General features: G+C 41.1%; 1 protein-coding gene across 1 annotated transcript in view; it reads left to right on the top strand.

Annotated features, from left to right (window-relative positions):
• LOC311258087 (disintegrin and metalloproteinase domain-containing protein 10) overlaps positions 1-19,370 on the top strand; it is a gene marked incomplete at its 5' end in the record, with an annotated part of 47,088 nt that overhangs the window by 11,168 nt on the left and 16,550 nt on the right. Inside the window, 7 exons of the mRNA XM_084354133.1 lie at positions 4,174-4,321; positions 4,566-4,684; positions 5,021-5,176; positions 11,255-11,340; positions 12,808-12,930; positions 17,117-17,209; positions 17,494-17,662. Of these exons, the coding sequence (XP_084210259.1) occupies positions 4,174-4,321; positions 4,566-4,684; positions 5,021-5,176; positions 11,255-11,340; positions 12,808-12,930; positions 17,117-17,209; positions 17,494-17,662 (894 nt within the window). The remainder of the gene's footprint in view (positions 1-4,173; positions 4,322-4,565; positions 4,685-5,020; positions 5,177-11,254; positions 11,341-12,807; positions 12,931-17,116; positions 17,210-17,493; positions 17,663-19,370) is intronic.

Here is a 19,370-nt window from a genome sequence, read left to right as displayed (position 1 = left end):
GTTCCCAGAATCAAGAGGATCAGTTACCCTGAGAAGAATTTCTTTGCCAGCAAAAATGCATTCATGTAGCAGGAACTGAGATTTCCCTTCCTCCGTGTCAAGATTCTGGTAGCGTAACTGTTTAAAACAATTCACATTTCACGAGAACAAGCCCGTGTTTCAGTCACCTTGCCGACTAAAGTCAACATCCTGCAGTTACCTCTCCACACTTCAAATTACGAGAGAAGTAAAGGTTACACAGGAGGAGTAAAAGTTGTGCAGGTGTTCAATGTTCAGTTGCTACTTTGACATTTTCATGACTTTTATGTAGTTTTTAGATCAGCTGACTTGCAAAACCTCTTAAAATAGCAAGAACTCCTTAAAAATGCGTAACACTTTGCACACTGGAGCTCACTGGGACGACCTGAGGGACACATGAGGGTGTTTAGTTACACAGTTGCAAGTCGACAACCTCCATATGTGTGTGTGTGTGTGTGTGTGTGTGTGTGTGTGTGTGTCTGGATATTTGTGTAAGCTTGTTCTGGGGTGTGTAAATTTTGTGATGTCATGGCTCCGGGTGATCCCTTCCTGGCCAATCGGTGTGAAGCATGAGGTTTCTGGGGGAGGCGGTCAGTGGATGATTAGAGGATGGGGGAGGTTAGGCTGTAAAACATTGACCTGTGGGAGTAAGCTGGTGGTGCGGTGTGTTGTCCGTGCTAGGAACCAGTCTGCAGCAGCCCTAGTGTGACATCTATCAAGTTTATACAGCTGGACATGAGCCAACTAAGACTTGAGAAGATGTTATGTCATTGTCTTAACGACAGTCAGGTCATATGCAACAAGATCAGGGCCCGGGTCCCCCCAAGCCCCAAGATCAGAGTGCACATGGTGGTAAAACTACAAAGCTAAAGATCAAGAGACATCAGTCATTCTTCACTCAAACTATGTTGCAGTCATTGGTGTCCCGGTGAGTTGTCAGGGCTTCAGATGCAACTATCCAGTATTTAAATGATTGGATTTAGGAGTTTTGTTTTAATCTGTATATGTACAGTCCATATGGCTTACTGGTATCTGGTTTCCAACATGGTTAACATGCAGCACATAGTCCTTAACTATCTCATAGAGGTCTGAGACAAGCAGGAAACATTTACAAGTGAAAGACATGTGGTGCTGGCGTGGTGCTTGTTAATTCCCCGATCTTTACTTTGTAAGGATCTTAAATTTTTTTTGTGGCGTTGTCAGCAGGCCATCAATCTGAGCTTTAGTTGTTCATGATTTTGATAATTTTACAGGAGGAGCTGCAGTGATCTGGTGCAACTTGGAGAGTAACTGGACTCCTGTGGAGCAACAATTTGCTGTGGTGATAGTGATGGCGGAGCTCCAGCTTTCTCTCTGCTGTATCTTGACTGGAGAAACATATTATGGGGCGGGCGAAGTGCTGCAGCACATTACCTTACGTTCTGATGGAGGAAATATATACACTTTCATGTTGACCATTTCTTATGCAATGCTGCGGAGATTATTAAGAAAGGAGACTCATGTATAACGAGAAGTTACGTTATTTTCTGGAAGCTGTTGCAAGTTGTTGCCGGCCATCCATGCAGAAGTACATTCAACAAATAGGTGGCTTATATTTTAAGTAACAAAACCTTTGTTTGAATTGACGTCATTTCCGGGTCAAACAGTGTCTCTCTAGAGATTTTTGTTCCTCAAAATTAACTAAACCAGTCACACTGAGCCTTCAAAACACCTTTGACACAGTGTGAATCATACAAATGATTGGTTCCTTCTCATATTTTCTCTTTCTCTTTCCTCTGCCACACATGGGTCTTTAATTAGACCCGTGGGAGGCATTTCCCTTGTCAGAAAATAGATAAAATTAATCAGAGTTCAAGATTTGGCATTTATTAAGTTATTAAGTTCTTTTTAGCCTCACGAGTGGCATGACTTGTCTGCAGGTCAACCAGTCTACCAGTTTGCTCTAGGGCTAGCCTCTAGCCCTTTCATGCTTGAATTATTAAAACACAAAAATAATTATATTTTTTTCAAACGTTTGTTTTTACTCTTAAACATTATTTTGTTTAATATATTTTATTTTGAAGGTGTTGCGTAATGATTTAGAAAAAAAACTGGTAAATTCTTTAATGCTCAGTAAACCAGACAGGCAAAAACAATATTTTTCAACTAAATAACATGGTCGAAGATCAGAAATGTAAAAATTGGGTTGGGAGACGCAAACTTTAATGTCTTTAAATGGCTCCCAAATATCTGGCAATGGTAGTGACACCATGCATGAAAGAGCTCAACTGAAATATCAACAACTTCTGCCTTGAGACTTGGTTCAGTCATGGTCCTGACAGGTTGAAACCTTCAGGCTTTGATAATCCTCTGATCTTTCATCTAGCGGCACCATACGGTTGACATTTGTGGTGCTATACTACTGTATTACTGTATTATTATCTTTATCAAACTGAGCAACTTCTTTTAAGCAAATGGAGGTTTAATACTTTGGATTATTCCTTAATTCAACTCTCCACGTGGATCTTAAAGTTACAGATAGTAACTTTCGATCTTTACCACACCATTCCTGCCATACTGTATAGGCCACTTTGAATTGTGCAGATAACTCATGTTAGCCAACAAGTCTGAATATGCCTCTCCACTGTGTCAGTGTTCGTATCTCCATGCTGAGTCCTGGCTTGAACCTCCTGACTACTCACATTCCGGTATGGGACGACCACAGGTACGAGGCTAGTGACGAGAGAGGGAAAACCTGGAAGAATGACAAAGAGAGACGAGTGTGAGCGAAGGAGGAGAAAGAAAAAACTGTGAAAAGGCAGAAAAACAAGAACACGCCTGACCATGGGGGTTCAACACTACTGGCTGCTGCTGTTGTTGTTCAACTGCCGTCAACGGATTACAGGTAGAGGAATGTGCAGATTAGTGTGTGTGTGTGTGTGTGTGTGTGTGTGTATATTTCCTCTCTCTGCCCCCTGAATAAGTACATGGGGTTATTTATGATTGTATCACTATGTGTGTGTGTGTGTGTGTGTGTGTGTGTGTGTGTGTGTGTGTGAATATGCTGCTGGTGGACTGGCCTCTCCTGGGCTCAGACATGTCTCAACCTGTCCTCTCAAGAATGCTGCAAACTAGAGTCTTTATACAAAACCTGACAGTGACGGAGACATAACGTTTGGCTTTTTCAGTTGTTATTAACGGGGCACACCCGTTTGTAAGGGTTTAGGTAAGTGTGATTCACTCAGGCGGGGCAAAAGTGAGTTGGTAATGACCCCTTGTCCAGTAAAGTGCAAGCCTCTCCTAAAGCTTTCTCCAGTCAGCCAACACGCAGCAGATGACCGGTTAGTCATAAAGTATGAGGTCTAGTCAACATTTGGTGTGATGGTGTGGTGATTTGCTTTATTAAAGGTCCAGTGTGTAGGAGGGACCTATTGGCAGAAATGGATAGTAATAACAATAATAATTAAAAGTCATGTTTTTTTTAATAATTTAGAGTATAGTACCTTAGAATGAGCCGTCTTCATCCATGTCACAGCACCATGTTGCTAGGGTAGCCCAGAATGGACAAGAGAGAGGGCCTTATTTGCAACCTCACCACTAAATGTCCACACGCTGGACCTTCAAACATCAAGTTTGTGTTCACCTTGCAGAAGAAACAACAATTGCTTGTTTGGCAATGACATTCGTAAAACGCATAAAAAAATAATCTTGTAAAAGTAAAAGTAAATGTTTCTGTCTCATATAAATTGTCAGTTTTGACATTTTCTTGGATGTGTCATTTCTACTACATCATAATCAATAACTTGTTTAGGAAACAGGAAACACGGAAATTAAAGTATGAATAAATAACCAATAACGAAATGCGATAAAATAGCCTCACAAGTTATGTTGATATTTGTATTATTGTCCTCGATCTTTCCCAAACATGTTACTTTCGTTACTTTCGTTACTTTTTATTGTCAATGTAAAATTGTAGATAGACTCTTGATCGACATGAGTATTTCATATAATGAGACGTGCGACTCCTGAATGTATAACAAACTGTAATTAAAGGCTGATTTTTCAATGAGAGATGCTGCAGCAGAGGGTTCACTGAAGGTAACACACAGAATATGAGACTGGGATTTCTTGTCTGGTTTCTCTGTGAAGTGACTGGAATGTCTTCCTTTGTGCCAGGAGCTGTGAGTGGCATCAGCCCATATATAAAGTATTATGAGGGCTTGTCATACGACAGGGAGGATCTTCACAGGAAGCACCTGAGAGCCAGAAGAGCCACGCAACCTCATGAATACACACTGCAGTTGGACTTTACTGCTTTCCACAGGTAACTTTACAATCTCTGCAACTGTGGGAAGTCTTTCAAAAGCCCTCTTAACCAAAATCTGTCTTTCTAAATAAACAGTATTCTACTGTCTGAACACACACTTTTATTCCTGTTACCAAACCAATAACACGTGTCAGCCAGTAATTGATCCTGTTTTCCTGCTGTTGATAGATCTGCATACCTTCCACTGCACTACAAAGCTTTGAGCCCATCTGTGAGCCGTTTGTGTTTCTGTTTCCCTCAGAACTTTCCGACTGTATTTGAAATGCGACGCAGGGGCATTTTCAGAAGATTTCGTGGTGGTCAGTGAAAATGGCTCCACATCAGCTGACCTCTCCCACATATACTCAGGAACACTCGAGGGTGGGTGTGACCAGCATGTTGAAGTGAACTGACTGCCATCGAAGCTTTTAATCATCTTAAATCAACAGACATTTATCATCTTTGTTGTTAAACATCGGGATCAACATCTGTTAGTGGCAAAACATTCCTGATTATTGAAGAACAAAGTAAAGTTTAAAAATGTGTGCAGATTGAATGAAAGTCAATTCATTGCCTTCTCTCTCTTGCCTCATATCTCACCTCTTGTATCTCTCTGATGTCTGAGCGCTGCCTCTAATCTATACGTCTCTCTCTCTATCTTCATGATTTTCACCTCTCTGACCCTGACATGTTATCTCTCTTGACCTGGTCTTGCAGGTGAACCTGGTTCAGCCTGCCATGGCTCTGTGTTACAGGGTCAGTTCGAGGGAACGATCTACTCAGACAACGGGACTTATCACATAGAGCCGGTACAAAGATACGCCAGCAGAGAAACAGATCACCACTCTATAATCTACCATGAGGATGACATGGGTGAGACTGTGATCCGTTTTCCACTTAAAGTAGACCTGTTATGCTTTTTCATTTTTTCCCTTTCCTTCAGTGTTTTTTATGGGTTATTGTGCATGTAAAAGATCTTGAAAGGTCAAAGTCTGCACCAACAGAAGCTCCTCTCTCCCACAGAAAACACTGCTCCTGAAACGCCTCCTCAGTAGTCTCAACTTTAATACTGTGACTTTGTGACATCACACCACTTCAAAAAGTCTCACATTTGTGTAATTTATGTCCGGTGGCTGGTTTGCTGTTAGTGGTGCTGGCTCAGATATGTGTGAGCTGACCAATCAGAGCAGACAAGATATTTGAGAGGGGGGCCTTAAAGAGACAGGAGCTAAAAGAGAGCTTTTCAGACAGAGGGGGAACACATGACGATTATTCTCATTCGAGTATGAGAAAAGTGATGCGTTTTTTGAGCATTGAAGCATAATAGAATAAAATCATGAACCTGAACATGAGTATAAGTAAGTATAAGTCCTTTAAGTCAAAAAACATTCTCTCGGCATACATTTTTAAGCTTGTATTGGCTCTGTAGTAACTGTCCCAATTGTCTATGATGAAAAGAAGAAATAAATGTGCATCTGCATACTCAAATTGTCCCAATGACATGCCATAACCTCAGCGGCTTTTCCTGGCAGCTTGGTGATGATGACATAAAATGAAATTCCTTGTTACGGTTAATCTCACCCAACAGTTTGATTCACGGCCCTCTTGGCAGTCTCACAGAAAGACAAACAACACAATTCATCTGCTCCCTGTTGCTAATCCTCATTACTTCTTTTTTCATATGTACAGTATCTGCACCCTGAAGCTATAGTAAAGCCTCAGGTTATTAGGGTCAATGAACTATCTCTGCCTGTAACTCGTAGTAGAGTGGAGTTATACTGTAACAGCACTGTACTAACTCTGGAGGGGTGTTGGAAGCTTTCCCAGCACAGGCTGAAGAGAAGATAGAGTGAAGGTGGTGTGACTTTTTAAGGAGGAGGAGGAGGAGAGATGAGGGAAAAGTACTGAGGAAGGTACGAGGGTGAAGGAGGAGGAAGGGTGAATTTCTAAAGCGAAAAGAGAGAGTAGACAAGCATGTAGAGGATCTTACAGGGATTGTTGGCCTACCAGTTTGTCAGCTTATGATGTGGCCAGATGGCAGTCATCACTGAGAGCTGTCAAAGTGTTTTGTGTTAGTGTGTATGTGCGTGTGTGTTTCTATGTGTGCTTCTGCGGCTGCATGTGTGCATCAGTAGAAGATTATTTCCGAGAAAGCATTTCTACTGGAAGCATACAGATTGTGCCAAACCCTGCCTCCTGTGTTTGTCCTCAAGACTCCACAGACTCCGTGGCTGCGTTCCTCCCTAATACTCCCGCCATTTCATCAACCCCTTTCACAACTGTAGCAACATTTACATTAGATACTGTTGCAGCTGACGGCATCCTGTTCTTTCATTCACAGGCCTGCATATCTGCAGGAAACTGAAAGATTTGGCACATGATATTTCATAAACAATCAATGCTTCCATACAAGAGGTAAATTAGGACACGGGGGTCTAACATAATGTGTCTGCTCCTGTGTGCGTTTCCACCTCCTGTGGTTGTCGTCTGAGGGCAACAGAGGTTACATAAGGACTCTCTGTCTCCTGGGATGTCATGTGGTCTCTCATATCTGGGACATAGGTCAAGGACAAGGGCAACCATTTTGCAACAAATACAATGTAATGACATCAGGACACCTGGTCACAATCCCCACCTGCTTGCTCTGTTTGAAAACAAACTCCTTTAATAAAAGTTTTTAAAATTTAAATTAAGGACATCATTCTACATACTGAATAATAAACAGCATTGAAAGTATGAAGAATGTATTACAACACGGACACAGTAGATTAACACAAGTGATGCTACAGTGGCAAAGAGGATAACTAGACTGAACTGTATGTTCCCTTGATGAGTAAAATAATATATTAAAATGTAATGTTAAAGTAAAAATGGAAGTGATCATATTATATTATTATAGTATGAGGATAGGATCTTACAAGTTGCAATTTATGCCAACTTGTAGAACTTTACATTTCTTTAGGTTCAAATTTTCTATTTCATGTTGAGACAACGCTGTGCCGTTCAGGGTAGTTTGAGGCACAAAACTCACTTGGTTATGGTCAGAAAAAAACAAAGTTTTGGCGTCAAATACCTGCTTTGGTCCCCACAAACACGACCGGAGATTATCCAAAATATCCGATGGTTTCTCACAGTTGTAGAAATGCAGTCTTGAATTGCGGTCACTGGATGGGCAACCATCTTGCCTGTAACTCCTCCACCGTCCTCTCAAACCTCTCGATATGAAATGACATGAGGTCATAAACATAATGTGAAAGTGACATGACGCGTTTTGTAGTAATGTCAATATGTCATATAGCCTGTGACACATACAAACGTGACCAATCAGTGGTTTGCAGAAATCAGTTTCATATGATCATACCCAACCCAGATTTACACTGTTATACTTATTGTTTTGTATGTGAGTGTGTGTGTGTGTGTGTGTGCGCGCGCACGTGTGTGTATGGAACTTGTATTCTCAGTTTCAGTAAATATGGTTAACTATTAACTTCATTCTTCCTTGTGATAAATCGAGTTATTGACTATAAATATCACTGTATATCTCTCAATGATTAACTCCTGGGTTATTAACCGTTGCTTCAAAACGAAAGTGAAGTTATCATGTTATCTCTTTGTATTTGCCTTCAGTAGTTTTACAGCTTGAAACTTACATTAAAATTCCACGCACATACAAATCGGTTAAATCTTCAGTTTAACATTCGTGTAATTGATTCGCCAGACATCTATGTCTCTCATGATATTAATTCCCAAAGCAAATCATGGAGGATTTGGGAAATATCTCCGTGGAACACTGGCTGAACTGTTGCATCAGTGTCTTGAGATTATCAGTCTTTTGCGTTTATGCTTCAGAAACAGCTGTTACAGTTGTTGCGTGCACTGGACTACATGAGGATGAAGCAAAATATCTCCCACCAAGCGTGTGAATTGTGTTATTTGTGAGATCTCTTGGGCCTCGTGTTGGGACCCAACAGATCATCCAATATCTAACAGATCAGATTTTTAATGCACGCAGTGGATGTTGTTAACAGACTCTTGGGGGGGACCTCTGAAACACACATTGAGTTTAGTGTTATGTTATATTTAGGTTTCAGGTTATTTTGCACTTGAGCTGACCAAAGGGGAAATCCAGGCCACTTAGACAGACCACAAGTGGCACCTGGGCCAACTAGAGCAGCATTTGGAGGATACTTGACCCCGACCAAAGGGTCATTCGCGGGGCAGTGACTTTACAGTACCATTGCAGTTTGGAGATACAGTATCCTGGTTTAAAAAAGGGGCATTTCAACACTAAATGCCTGTTATAGGCGGTGTCGCTCCAGCCTCTGAGACACTCTAACAACAATCCATGAATATATACTGTGTATTGATTTTATATCCTCTCAACTGGAATTAGATTCGAGATGGTCTGGGAAATGTTTTTCACATTACTCTAAATAGATGTAGTTTCCAACAGTTAGTGGGAATGTGAGTCTTGACTGAAATGTGACACTGATTTTTCATTTGGGAAATCGTTTTCTTTTCCAGGCAAGTCTTACACCGACAGTTTGGCAGTTTGTAATTCTTTATAGAGCGCAATATACCATGGGATTTATTCTACTCTGACCTGATTCATTCAGACATTTTCTTGCTTTTTAATTGGCAAAAGAATAGAAATTGATGGTCTTCCACAGACCAGAAACATTTATCTTCTACTGTACGACAGAGACGGAGAAGCCGACTGAGAGAGTGAGAACATGGGTAAGTCTGGAAATAATTCCGTCAGTGTGTCAACGCCCGGCATTTAGGCCTCCACATCCACCTCCACCCCCGCAGCCCACCCCCACTCATGCCATGTTTAGAATGAATTACAGGTTCGTGATTGGCTGGAGCCGGTTGGTTTGAGGACTTTCTTAGGATGGTGTGATCCAATCATGTGTTGCCTCTCCCTCGCTGTAGGCCCATGACCGATCGGGGAAGATGTTGTTCTTGGACACACACATGCACACACATGCACACACATGCACACGCGGTACATTACCCCCTTGAAGTTCTTATGGGTCACCAGTTCTCTGGCAAATCTTTGCCTGAATCTGTCACTCTAACTCCAGCAACGTACAAGTGGACATGATTATTACGTCATGTGACTCCACTGTTACTTGTTCACTTTAAAGATATTTTTGCCGACATTAATGTCCCTGGAAAAGTTTGTTTTCTGCACATGAATCTGGGTCTGTGCATTAGAGTCACAGGGTTTGTGGTTAATCCCACTGAAACCAATTGTTCTGATTCTATTTTACATTATCGTGAAACACTGTCAGCACTTTACATTACATTCTTTCCTTAATATTCATATGCAGATTCCCCACAGTCCCTGACCATAAAACTGATATACTCTGTTGCAATGAAGTCCTTTTCCAGTGCAACGAGATGGGCCAATTTATGCAAATGCAATACCTCCCTCGACTGCAATCCCGTCATTATTGCATCAAGCCGTTGGAGGGAGCCGGCCCAGAGGTGTTGCAAATCGTGGACAATTATGTTGTTTCAGTGGACTCAAACCAGCACCTATCACAACGTTTTCCACAGGCTGCCCCGTGGCTCCCACTCAAGACCACAGCGCTGATTTCCAAATGTGGATTCCTCTATTTATAAAGCGTCTGAGAATGTGGGGGTGCTCCTGCCCATATAAGATGTCACTTAGGAGCAGATTTTAATGGATTTCTGCAATTACTGTTGTTCTGTATAAGAAATGGTTCAAATGTAAAGCATAGACCACCTTTCATAAAATACATGTCTCTCAAGTTTTCTGTTAAATGGCCTCAATACCATCTGCCATCATTACCTCCACCTTTATCCCTTTGTTGGTTGGTTTGTCAGCAGGATTACACAAAAACTGCTAAACAGATTTCCACAAAACTTGGATGGAGGATGGCTCTCAGCCCAGAATAGACTTTTGATGCTTTTTGTTAAGTTATCAGGGAATAATGCATGGATCTTGATGAAAAAAACATATTTAGGTGGCTGGTATGGGTGGTGATACATGGCTATCAAGTTTGATATTGGATTAGGCCTGATTCAATTAAGGGGGACTGTTGATGCCATTCTTGTTTTATTTTGGCATTGTTCAAACCAGTAACCAGGGTCACTGGTTTACCTTTCTCCCCGAAAAGGATGGTACTGTGTGGAAAAGTGACATAACATGAAGTTTAGTATCTTACATCCCAAAAAATAGTAAACTTAGCCTCCAGGAAACAATCTTTTCTGTGAATGGGTCAAAAAGCAATATATGTGACCTCATGTGCCTGTTGAGTGAATCAGATAAGTTACATGACTCAGCATCTTTACAATGTTTCTTGAAAACATGATTTGCAAGACCATGACAGGAAAACATCAGGAAAGACTAAACAACAGAATTGATATTGACTTGACATGGTCTCCTTTCTGATAATGGCCCTGGATACTCGTTCAGGGCATTTAAAGATATGATATCTCCAATTGCTGACATGTTTCAGAGTGTATGTCCAGCTCTGGAGCTCTTGAATCATTCAAAATGTCCTGCCCCGATCATTGCTCCTGGTTAAGCACATACACCACGCAACAGTTTTGCGACAGTCTCTTCAGCACAAACAAATCATTTTTTCAAAGATAGACTGTGACACACGTCATTTTGTGGGTTTATTTGTGAGCTCATCTTACACAATGTTCTGCCTGCTCCCACAAATGAGCCGTTTAATCTCTGTTCAATCAGTTGTTATGATTGAAAGTTTCATTTGGGACGCTGGAAGCCTACATGAACATGAGTCATTGAAGGGTAATTAAGAGTTCACCAACTGAGGGAACATGCTCAAGGACGAAATTACACCAATGACAGTGTTTACCTGTGAGTCCAGCTTTGTGTGTGTTTGACTGAAGCAGATGAATCTCTGCTTTTAAACTGTGTGTATTTAAATGTGTGTGTTTGTTTTTGTGTAGTCCTGCCGTCCATGAGAACCGGCACTGATGGATTCTGCGGTGCAGAACATCTGAACGTCCTCGCCCAAAGCCTCAGAGCCAATGAGGTAGGACAGTCCAGACATCACCTCAGTGGATAAAACACTAACATACACTCTGTCTCACTTTCTTTTTCTGTCCTCACCCTCAAAACTTCCTCTTCTGCAAAACCATTTATAGCCAGTTAAAGGAAGAAACAGTCCATAAACCAGTGTGTCTGATTCATCTGTTATAAATGACCTTATTTATGGGCACATTCATTCATTCGGTCACTTTTATTTAGCCTGTTGAGTCATCAAGAGCAAATAACAGGATTCAGTTCCAGCTAGTGTAGTAAAAAGTACACAAAAGTCATGCGGGAGTAAAAGTTGAGATATCGTGACAAAATATTAGTTTTGAAAAATGTAAGGTCGCCTATACAAATCGAGTAAAAGTCTGAAAAGTGTCTGATATTAAAGGTCATATTAGAAAGGTGCAGAATAAAAGTATCTCTTTTGCGTAAACAATTATTATGATTGTGAATTAATAAATTCAAAGATTGTTTTGGGTCCAAAATGATGGACACAATGTTTTTTCACTGAGAAACAGAGAAGTTAATGTATAACATATGCAAAATTTACAAGAAGGCCCAAATGATTGAGAATTCGTCATAGACAGTTTTCACAAAGTTGATAAAGTTACTCCTCACAAAAAACTCACAAAATTTAGTGATTTTTTAAGGGAGTCTGGGAATTCCTGTGTTGATTGTAGATGGTGTGGCTGCTTTGACCTATAGTATGTTTGTGTTCAAGTTTACCACAGGCTGTAATGCAAAAAGTTATTTGTTGTTTATAACTATTAGATATAATTTATTCTGACCACTAGCGGGAAATGGGAATACTCAAGTGGAGTACAAGTACCTCAAAACTGGACTTGACTAAATGTACTCATTTCTTCACGATGCTTTGACGGAAACAGACACTAAGTGTGTGCTACAGAAAACACAGCATGTTGACTTGAGAAATATGAACTCTGCTTCTTTACGGACTTCAATAATATTTATAGTAGCTGCTTGAGATCAAAATGCACAAGATGACCTTTACTATAAAAAGTGATTAGAAAACCAGGTGCAATGGAAAAAACATCTGCCACATTTATCTAACTAATATCCCCCTTGGGTGCCCCTATTTGTCGTCGACCTTTAACCGAGAGGGTGGGAGTCCCAATGTTCATTCTCAACAATGGATGTCGGTACGTTGATGTGGATCCATTTTTAACAACATGCCTGCCGGTGAAGATCATTTCCACTGTTGGATCATGAGATGGTCTGAACAGATGTTCTCAGTGGAGCCAACCTCCTTGTCCTCTCTCCCACCGGGACATGCGACATCCCAGTTGTAGTTTAGGTTAAAATGATGTCATGTTTGGACCTGATACACAAGTCGGGGGGGTTGATCAGGACAAACTGTTCACTGATTTAGCATCTATGTCATAGTTCAAATTCACATTTACAGTTTGTTCACCTGTACCTTTTCCTTTTGCAATTTCATCCACAGGAGGCACCAGCGAGCCGCTTGAAGAGAACAGTGGATGAGTCAAAGACCAGCTGCCTGCTCCACCTCCATGCTGACCACCTGTATTACAAGAGGTTCAAGTCTGTGGAAGCTGTTGTGGGTCAGGTGACTAAACATCATTTATCTTCACTTGATGAGATTTCATATCTGATACACACAAGTTTATTTACCATGATTTCATCTTTAGTTAAGTATCAGTGATTCTGTTTTAGCTCAAGACAGAGCTCGCTGAGGTTTGACCTACTTTAAATCACACAAATCAAAGCCTCAAGCCTGAGTGTCACCACCTTCAGGGTGATGCTGCTGCTACCTGAGCTGCCTGATGTCTGAGGCCTCAGAGAACACATTGTACGCCAGATCATTTATAGTGTCATTGAACATCAAGCCAGAGCATCAAAACACAACAGGACTTCCTCCACATTGGCTGGATGAGCACGTTCTGTTTACAAACCTGTGAACCCTGAATCCAGTGTCCTAGATATTTGGGTACACGGTGCTGCAATCAAAGACCTGTTGTGCTTCCTGGTCCTAAAATCTTATCTTAAAACAAGGGAAATATGCCAGTAGTGTTCAATAAATTCACTTGTTATGTAAGATATTTAATCGATTTCAAAATGTCACATCATTTGGCACCAGATCAGTGGACGGTGTTTCAGAGAATCAGTAAAAGGTTGTGAAATACTGACTTTAAATTTGTTTAATGTTTGATTTCCTTTTATGTAACCAATAAGTGCAGCCTGGGCTCTCAGTTTGAGTCTCTTTACAAATGTCCTTGTCCAATTTTTCAGGATTTCTATGTTCATCTCTGATTAAAGGAGCATGATTTAAACTTTTGTAGTTTTGTATTTTGTAGTTGTTTTTTTTTCTTTAATGATCAACATTTAATGACTGAAAGCAAATGAGGGGAAAAACATTTGTTTTGGGCTAGGTAGGTATTACTGGCTAAGTATTGGCACTGAGTTATTTAAAAATACTACAACACGAATGAAAAGAAATTTGGACCGCTGCATTAAACAAAAAATGAAAACAACCTTCATCTGCAAACAAACCGTGTTTACCCACAATGATTTTACAAAGTGTTCCTGAGCCCATGTAGTAATATCCCGTATTCAATCGTGTTTGACAAAGTGCTGAACCTTGCCCCATCCTTGCTTGTGAATGACTGAGCGTTTCGAGGTTGCCCCTCGATAAGCATATGTTTACAAAAGTTAAAACATTAACATAGTATTTATTTATTTTTTTACCGTTTTTGATTGAGTATACGTCAAAAAGGATTAGTAAGTTTTCACAATCTGTTTTATTTATTTATGTTTTGAAACAGTGTCTCAACTTCTACAGAATCGGGGTTGTAGATAAAAAACAAGCTGTTGCTGGCATGAGGCTGAATAAAGGAACACATGCTAGGGCCTGCACTGACGCACACAGCTGTCATGGCGTTACGCAGTAGGGAGAGAGAAGCTTCTCGCTCTCTGAAAAGATTGTTGCACATTGATTATCATTGACATTTGCCCGAATGAGACTCTGGAGCAGGCACACATGGCAGGACAGGCACCTCGAAGCTCAAGTGTGCACTTTCAGTGTAAATAAATAACTCTACACGTGCCATGCCAAAAACAAGCTACACAACTGCAATAACACAACCTGATTTGAAAACTGAATGACCCCTCTTTTCCATTTAATGCACTCTCTGAACTCTGAGGTGGCTCGCCACGTTTGAGATGTCAAACATGTTTAACCCCTTGTCATTTACTCTTGACCTTTGACCTTATTAGAGCAGCAAAATTTCAGCAAAAGCACTCCTCCTACACTGAGGAGCCAGAGGGTGAAAAACCACTTGTCTGATTTTCAGAGAAATAGTCTTTTCCAGCTCAAGTGAGACTCAAACATTTCAGGCATTTCTGAACTCTGATTTGAGTGATATACTGGGTTAAAAGCCTTGTCTGCTGGCACTCCTGCATTGCCTCAATTATATGAAAGATTACAGTGATTAAAGAGTCTGTCTGGGTTAAAGTGTCTGAACAAAGCCCTTGCCATTGGGGTCAGAGGTCACGTGGGATGCTCTGCTAATATTGAGTTTAATAACAGACTGTTCTGGGAATCCAGTGACTCAACTTGAACATGATTACCTTTGTAGCTTACTCTAAATGAAAACCAATAAACAGTGTTTATATGTTTATTATTACATTCGATATTTGATAGGAAGAGCACAGATGTTTGATTGTATCTAATTATTTTAGATTCACATTCTCAGTATCTGGTCCAGGTTCAGTTTGGAACGAGTTGCACTTTTGTTTGCGTGTTTCCTGTTTCACATCTGAACGTTTTTAATTAAATCTCTTCATGGTCAAAGCAAGGTCAGTCAATGAGTGAGTAAGTCTGTCCTTAGCCGTTATTCCCTCTGGCTGTCCTCCTGTTGTCCGTCCTCTCATCACGTCCTCTTGGATTCTTTCCACCTTAAACATACACACACACACACACACTTGTTGCTTTCCTTGGTTCAGTGCCAGACCTTTGTTGAGCCGGGTGAGAAAATACACTGTAAGTGATGCCGTGATGTGATCTTTGAGTGTAAATAGACAAAATGCTGTCAATCACCGCTGACCTGGTTTCACTGTCTCCTTCATCCAAGGTGTCAATATTTACATTTATGGAAACACCCAGCGGGCTCTACTGTATATGCATCGCCCGCTGCGCAGACTCAGAACTTCACATGTGACTGGTTTGCACGTGCCTCTATGCTGTGGGACCGACGGCGCCACCCACACTGAAAACACCAGACCACACTTTGCAGATTACCTCACATGGTCCAATTATGGTTCATGATCCAAACTTGGTCGAGTTCAGAGAGAGTCAATTGTATTGTTGAAAGGATTAAATACTTAATCTTTTGTGGAATACTGTTTAGTAATTGTTTTCTGCCATTTGGTGTTCGGTTTTTTTGTCTTCTGGAGAAAATCTATTGTGGCCCTGAGAGCTCAGCGCACTAGAACTTAAGGACGACGCCTGGGTCAAAATCAGAACATATAAATGCTGTAGACAATAACATCAAGCTCATGCGGGAAGATGTCAGAGGAGACAGTCTGGCCCTTCTTGGACTGTGAAGAAGACAGAAGCCTCAACATTGAGGTGTACAGAAAACCTACACACACAGATCAACACTTGCTGTTCAACTCTCATCACCCACTGGAGCACAAGCTGGGGGTGAAGAAGGAACAGAAGCACATCAGGGGAGCACTTAAAGCCTGTGGCTACCCAAACTGGACCTTTGTCAAAACCTCTAAAAGATCCAGAGCAGACAGAGAGGAGGAGACAGGAAAACGTAAACATCATATCTACCACCAAGCTGTGGCAGAAACTTGTCCATCCTAAGGACAAAACACCCAGGCATAAACAGAGTAATGTAGTTTATGCTGTTCAATGCAGCCAGGACTGCACAGATTTCTACATTGGGGAGACAAAACAACCTCTACATAAACGAATGGCACAACACAGGAGGGCCAACTCCTCAGGTCAAGACTCTGTTGTCCACTTACATCTGAAGGAGAAAAATCATTCCTTTGAGAACAACAATGTAAAACATCTTGGCCAGAGAAGACAGATGGAATGAAAGAGGAGTAAAGGAATCCATCTATGTCAAACTGGAATGGCCGTCTTTGAACAGAGGAGGTGGCCTACGACATTACTTATCACCCACCTACAATGCAGCACTGAGTTCCCTCCCAGGCAGCGTAATGGATGATGAGAGGTGAAACGTCTTTGAGAAATGGAAACAAGTCCAGTTGCCTATGATACAGCACCTAAAATTACCATGACCTGGATGACCGAGAACCTTCATCAACACTACAACTTAAGAAAACACATTTTCACCAATTTGACAATGCAGCATCAAAAACGTGCTGCGTTTACAGAAATACAACCAAATACACAAAATACAACCTTGGTGATGATGCTCAGAGTTGCTAAGAGTTGTATACATTATCCCACAAGTTACACACAAACCATTACAACAACTCATGCATCAGGGCATCTCCATCAGCTTTTAGTGTCCTCTGGAAAGTTCCACTTGTAGCGTTTCTGTTTTTGGTTGTGTTTTCAGGTTCGGCAGTTTGCTTTGTTATGCTGTTTATGTGTTGTCAAGTGGGAGATGTTATGCTCTTCATTTGTTTGTGTTTTGTCTAGTTGCATGTGTTGAGTTCTCATGGCCAGCTGAACCTCAACCACCCAGCACCTGCTCTGAAAGATGAAAAACGGGAGATGTTATTGAGTGTTTTCTCACTTATGTTTTTCTCAGGTTTCCAACTACATGCGAGCTGTGAACGACGTCTTCGACAAGGTGGACTTTGATGGAATAAAACTGATCAACTTCAAAGTGAAGTCCCTCAGGGTGAGATCCAATCTACAGTGACACGATTGTCCCACAGCAACATACTGCAGATGCAGTTTCTGATAACTCCACACAAACAGTAATCCTGGCTGTGACACATCCAATTTAAGTAAACAAACATGTCATGACTTACTTTGATTGAGATAATTGGGTTAATTAATTAGGTGGTGTTTATGTTTATGTCTTTTGTACCCGTGAGAGTCAAACGGGGGCAGACTCTCGTCCTCAAAATGACTTCTATACAGATATTTAATTCAACATTTTGTCTGCTCGTCTCCTTCCAGGTGATGACTGAGGAGGATAAAAACGATCCTCTGTATCCTCTGTACATTGGGCCGGAGAAGCTGTTGAGTCTGTATTCTGAGAACAACTGGGGCAACTTCTGCCTGTCCTATCTGCTTACTAACAGAGACTACAGCGGCGTCCTGGGGCTCGCCTGGGAGGGCAAGGCTGGTGAGTCGTGACGCAAGTGTGACAGGTTTTCAGATATTTCGTTGCTTAAATATGCAAATAGGCATCAATCTAGGAACCCATCTGCTATTGTTTGAAGACAATTTTAGCTCTGAGGTGATGTCAAAGGTTTCAGGGCTTCTGGTAAAGCCAGCTGATATACGGATAACGGGTATTGTGTGATTATAATCTCCACCAAGAAGGTCGTGTTTTTCAGCGGTGTCTGTTGGTTGGTGGGTTTGTCAGCAGGATTACACAACAACTACCAAAAGTATATCCATGAAACTCGGATGGAGGATGGACCTCAGTGCAGAATAGACCCCATTCATTTTTGGTCTGGATCCGGTTAAAGGGACGGATCCAGGAATTTTTTTCTCACTTTTTTTTAACATTATGAGATAATGTGTGGATCCTAATGAAAAAAAAATCAAGCATATTTAGATGGCTGGTATCAAGGACTGAGTAGAATTTAATACAGGTAAAGGAGACTGTTGAGAATTGGAGGAGCTCCAGAACTAACTCTCTGACCTAAAATTAACACCTGAACGTGTATTTTTGTGAGCAAAATAGCCTAAAATCTCAAAATTGACCAGCGCATGAAGAACAATGTTTTTGCCCATCGGGTCTCCCCTCAACCTAAACTTAACTTGAACCCAACTTTTGTCAAAATAACCGACCTCACCTTAAAATATTTCAACTATAACTAACTACCAGAAAGGCGTGGAGGAGTTTCACTGTAATATAATGAAAATAGAGCGTTGTTTAAATAATGATGCCATTACTTTCGGATGATACGACAGAGCTCGTGGACGATTACAATAAATCGTCTGGATAAATGTCTCTACAAATAAAAGCGAAAAAAGAAAGTTGAAAGTTGAAAGTTTGTTTTGAAAACATGCGGCAGACTGACAGAAACATGAAACATATATGAGTCTTTCGATGTTGAAAAATATGAGACTTGGAAAGTGAAATAATGTTTTCCTGGTCAGCCTCTCGCTGTGAATCTCTGCATGAATCTCTGTTGATCCATTAAAGCGTAGCTCCTTCTTTGGCTCCCAGGACTCTCTGGCCTTCACATGATACAAGCTTGCCAGAGGCCACGTTCAACACTCCTACACACACTCACAGTTTCCAGATCAGTGTGAATTATTTGGCCCATGACGAACATTACTTGTGTAGAATCAGCTTGAATCCAACTGTGCTGTCACAGACGATAGAAAAAACTGTTTCTGAGTAAAAGACGCAAATATTTACAGAGAAAAGAAGAAGTGGAGCGTAAAGCAGGTGTTCAAACTGGTGCAAAGGCATACTAGCTGTCTAGTTCATTAGTCGGGTCAGTAACGTTGCAAAAAGGAGTCCAAACTGCAGGAAGAAAACATGTTAGCCTCCTTCGGTTTTCCTGGATCAAATGATGTTGTGGCACACAGAGCTGCAGGGATAAACATCTCCAATCCCGGGCCTGTTATTCAAGCAGTGTTTTGGTTTGAGAGACCAAAAACAAAACGTGTGCAGACTCCTCAATTAACTTCCTGCTGATTAGCATGTAGAGCCTTTCCCTCTGCTGCTAGGGTGAAACCATTAGGGTGTGTCATTAAAGGACAACATGATGGACATGGACCGTCATAATAATAACTGTTTTGCTGAGAATAACATCACCATTTTGTTTTGTCTTCAGAATAATTGTACTTATTTGTATAGTACCTTTTTAAAC

Source organism: Pagrus pagrus (genome assembly GCF_965226575.1).
Source record: "Pagrus pagrus genome assembly, chromosome: 6".
In the NCBI taxonomy this organism is placed as follows: Eukaryota; Metazoa; Chordata; class Actinopteri; order Spariformes; family Sparidae; genus Pagrus; species Pagrus pagrus.
The sequence above is the reverse complement of the archived record's forward strand: the minus strand, read 5'-3'. Positions and strand labels throughout refer to the sequence as shown.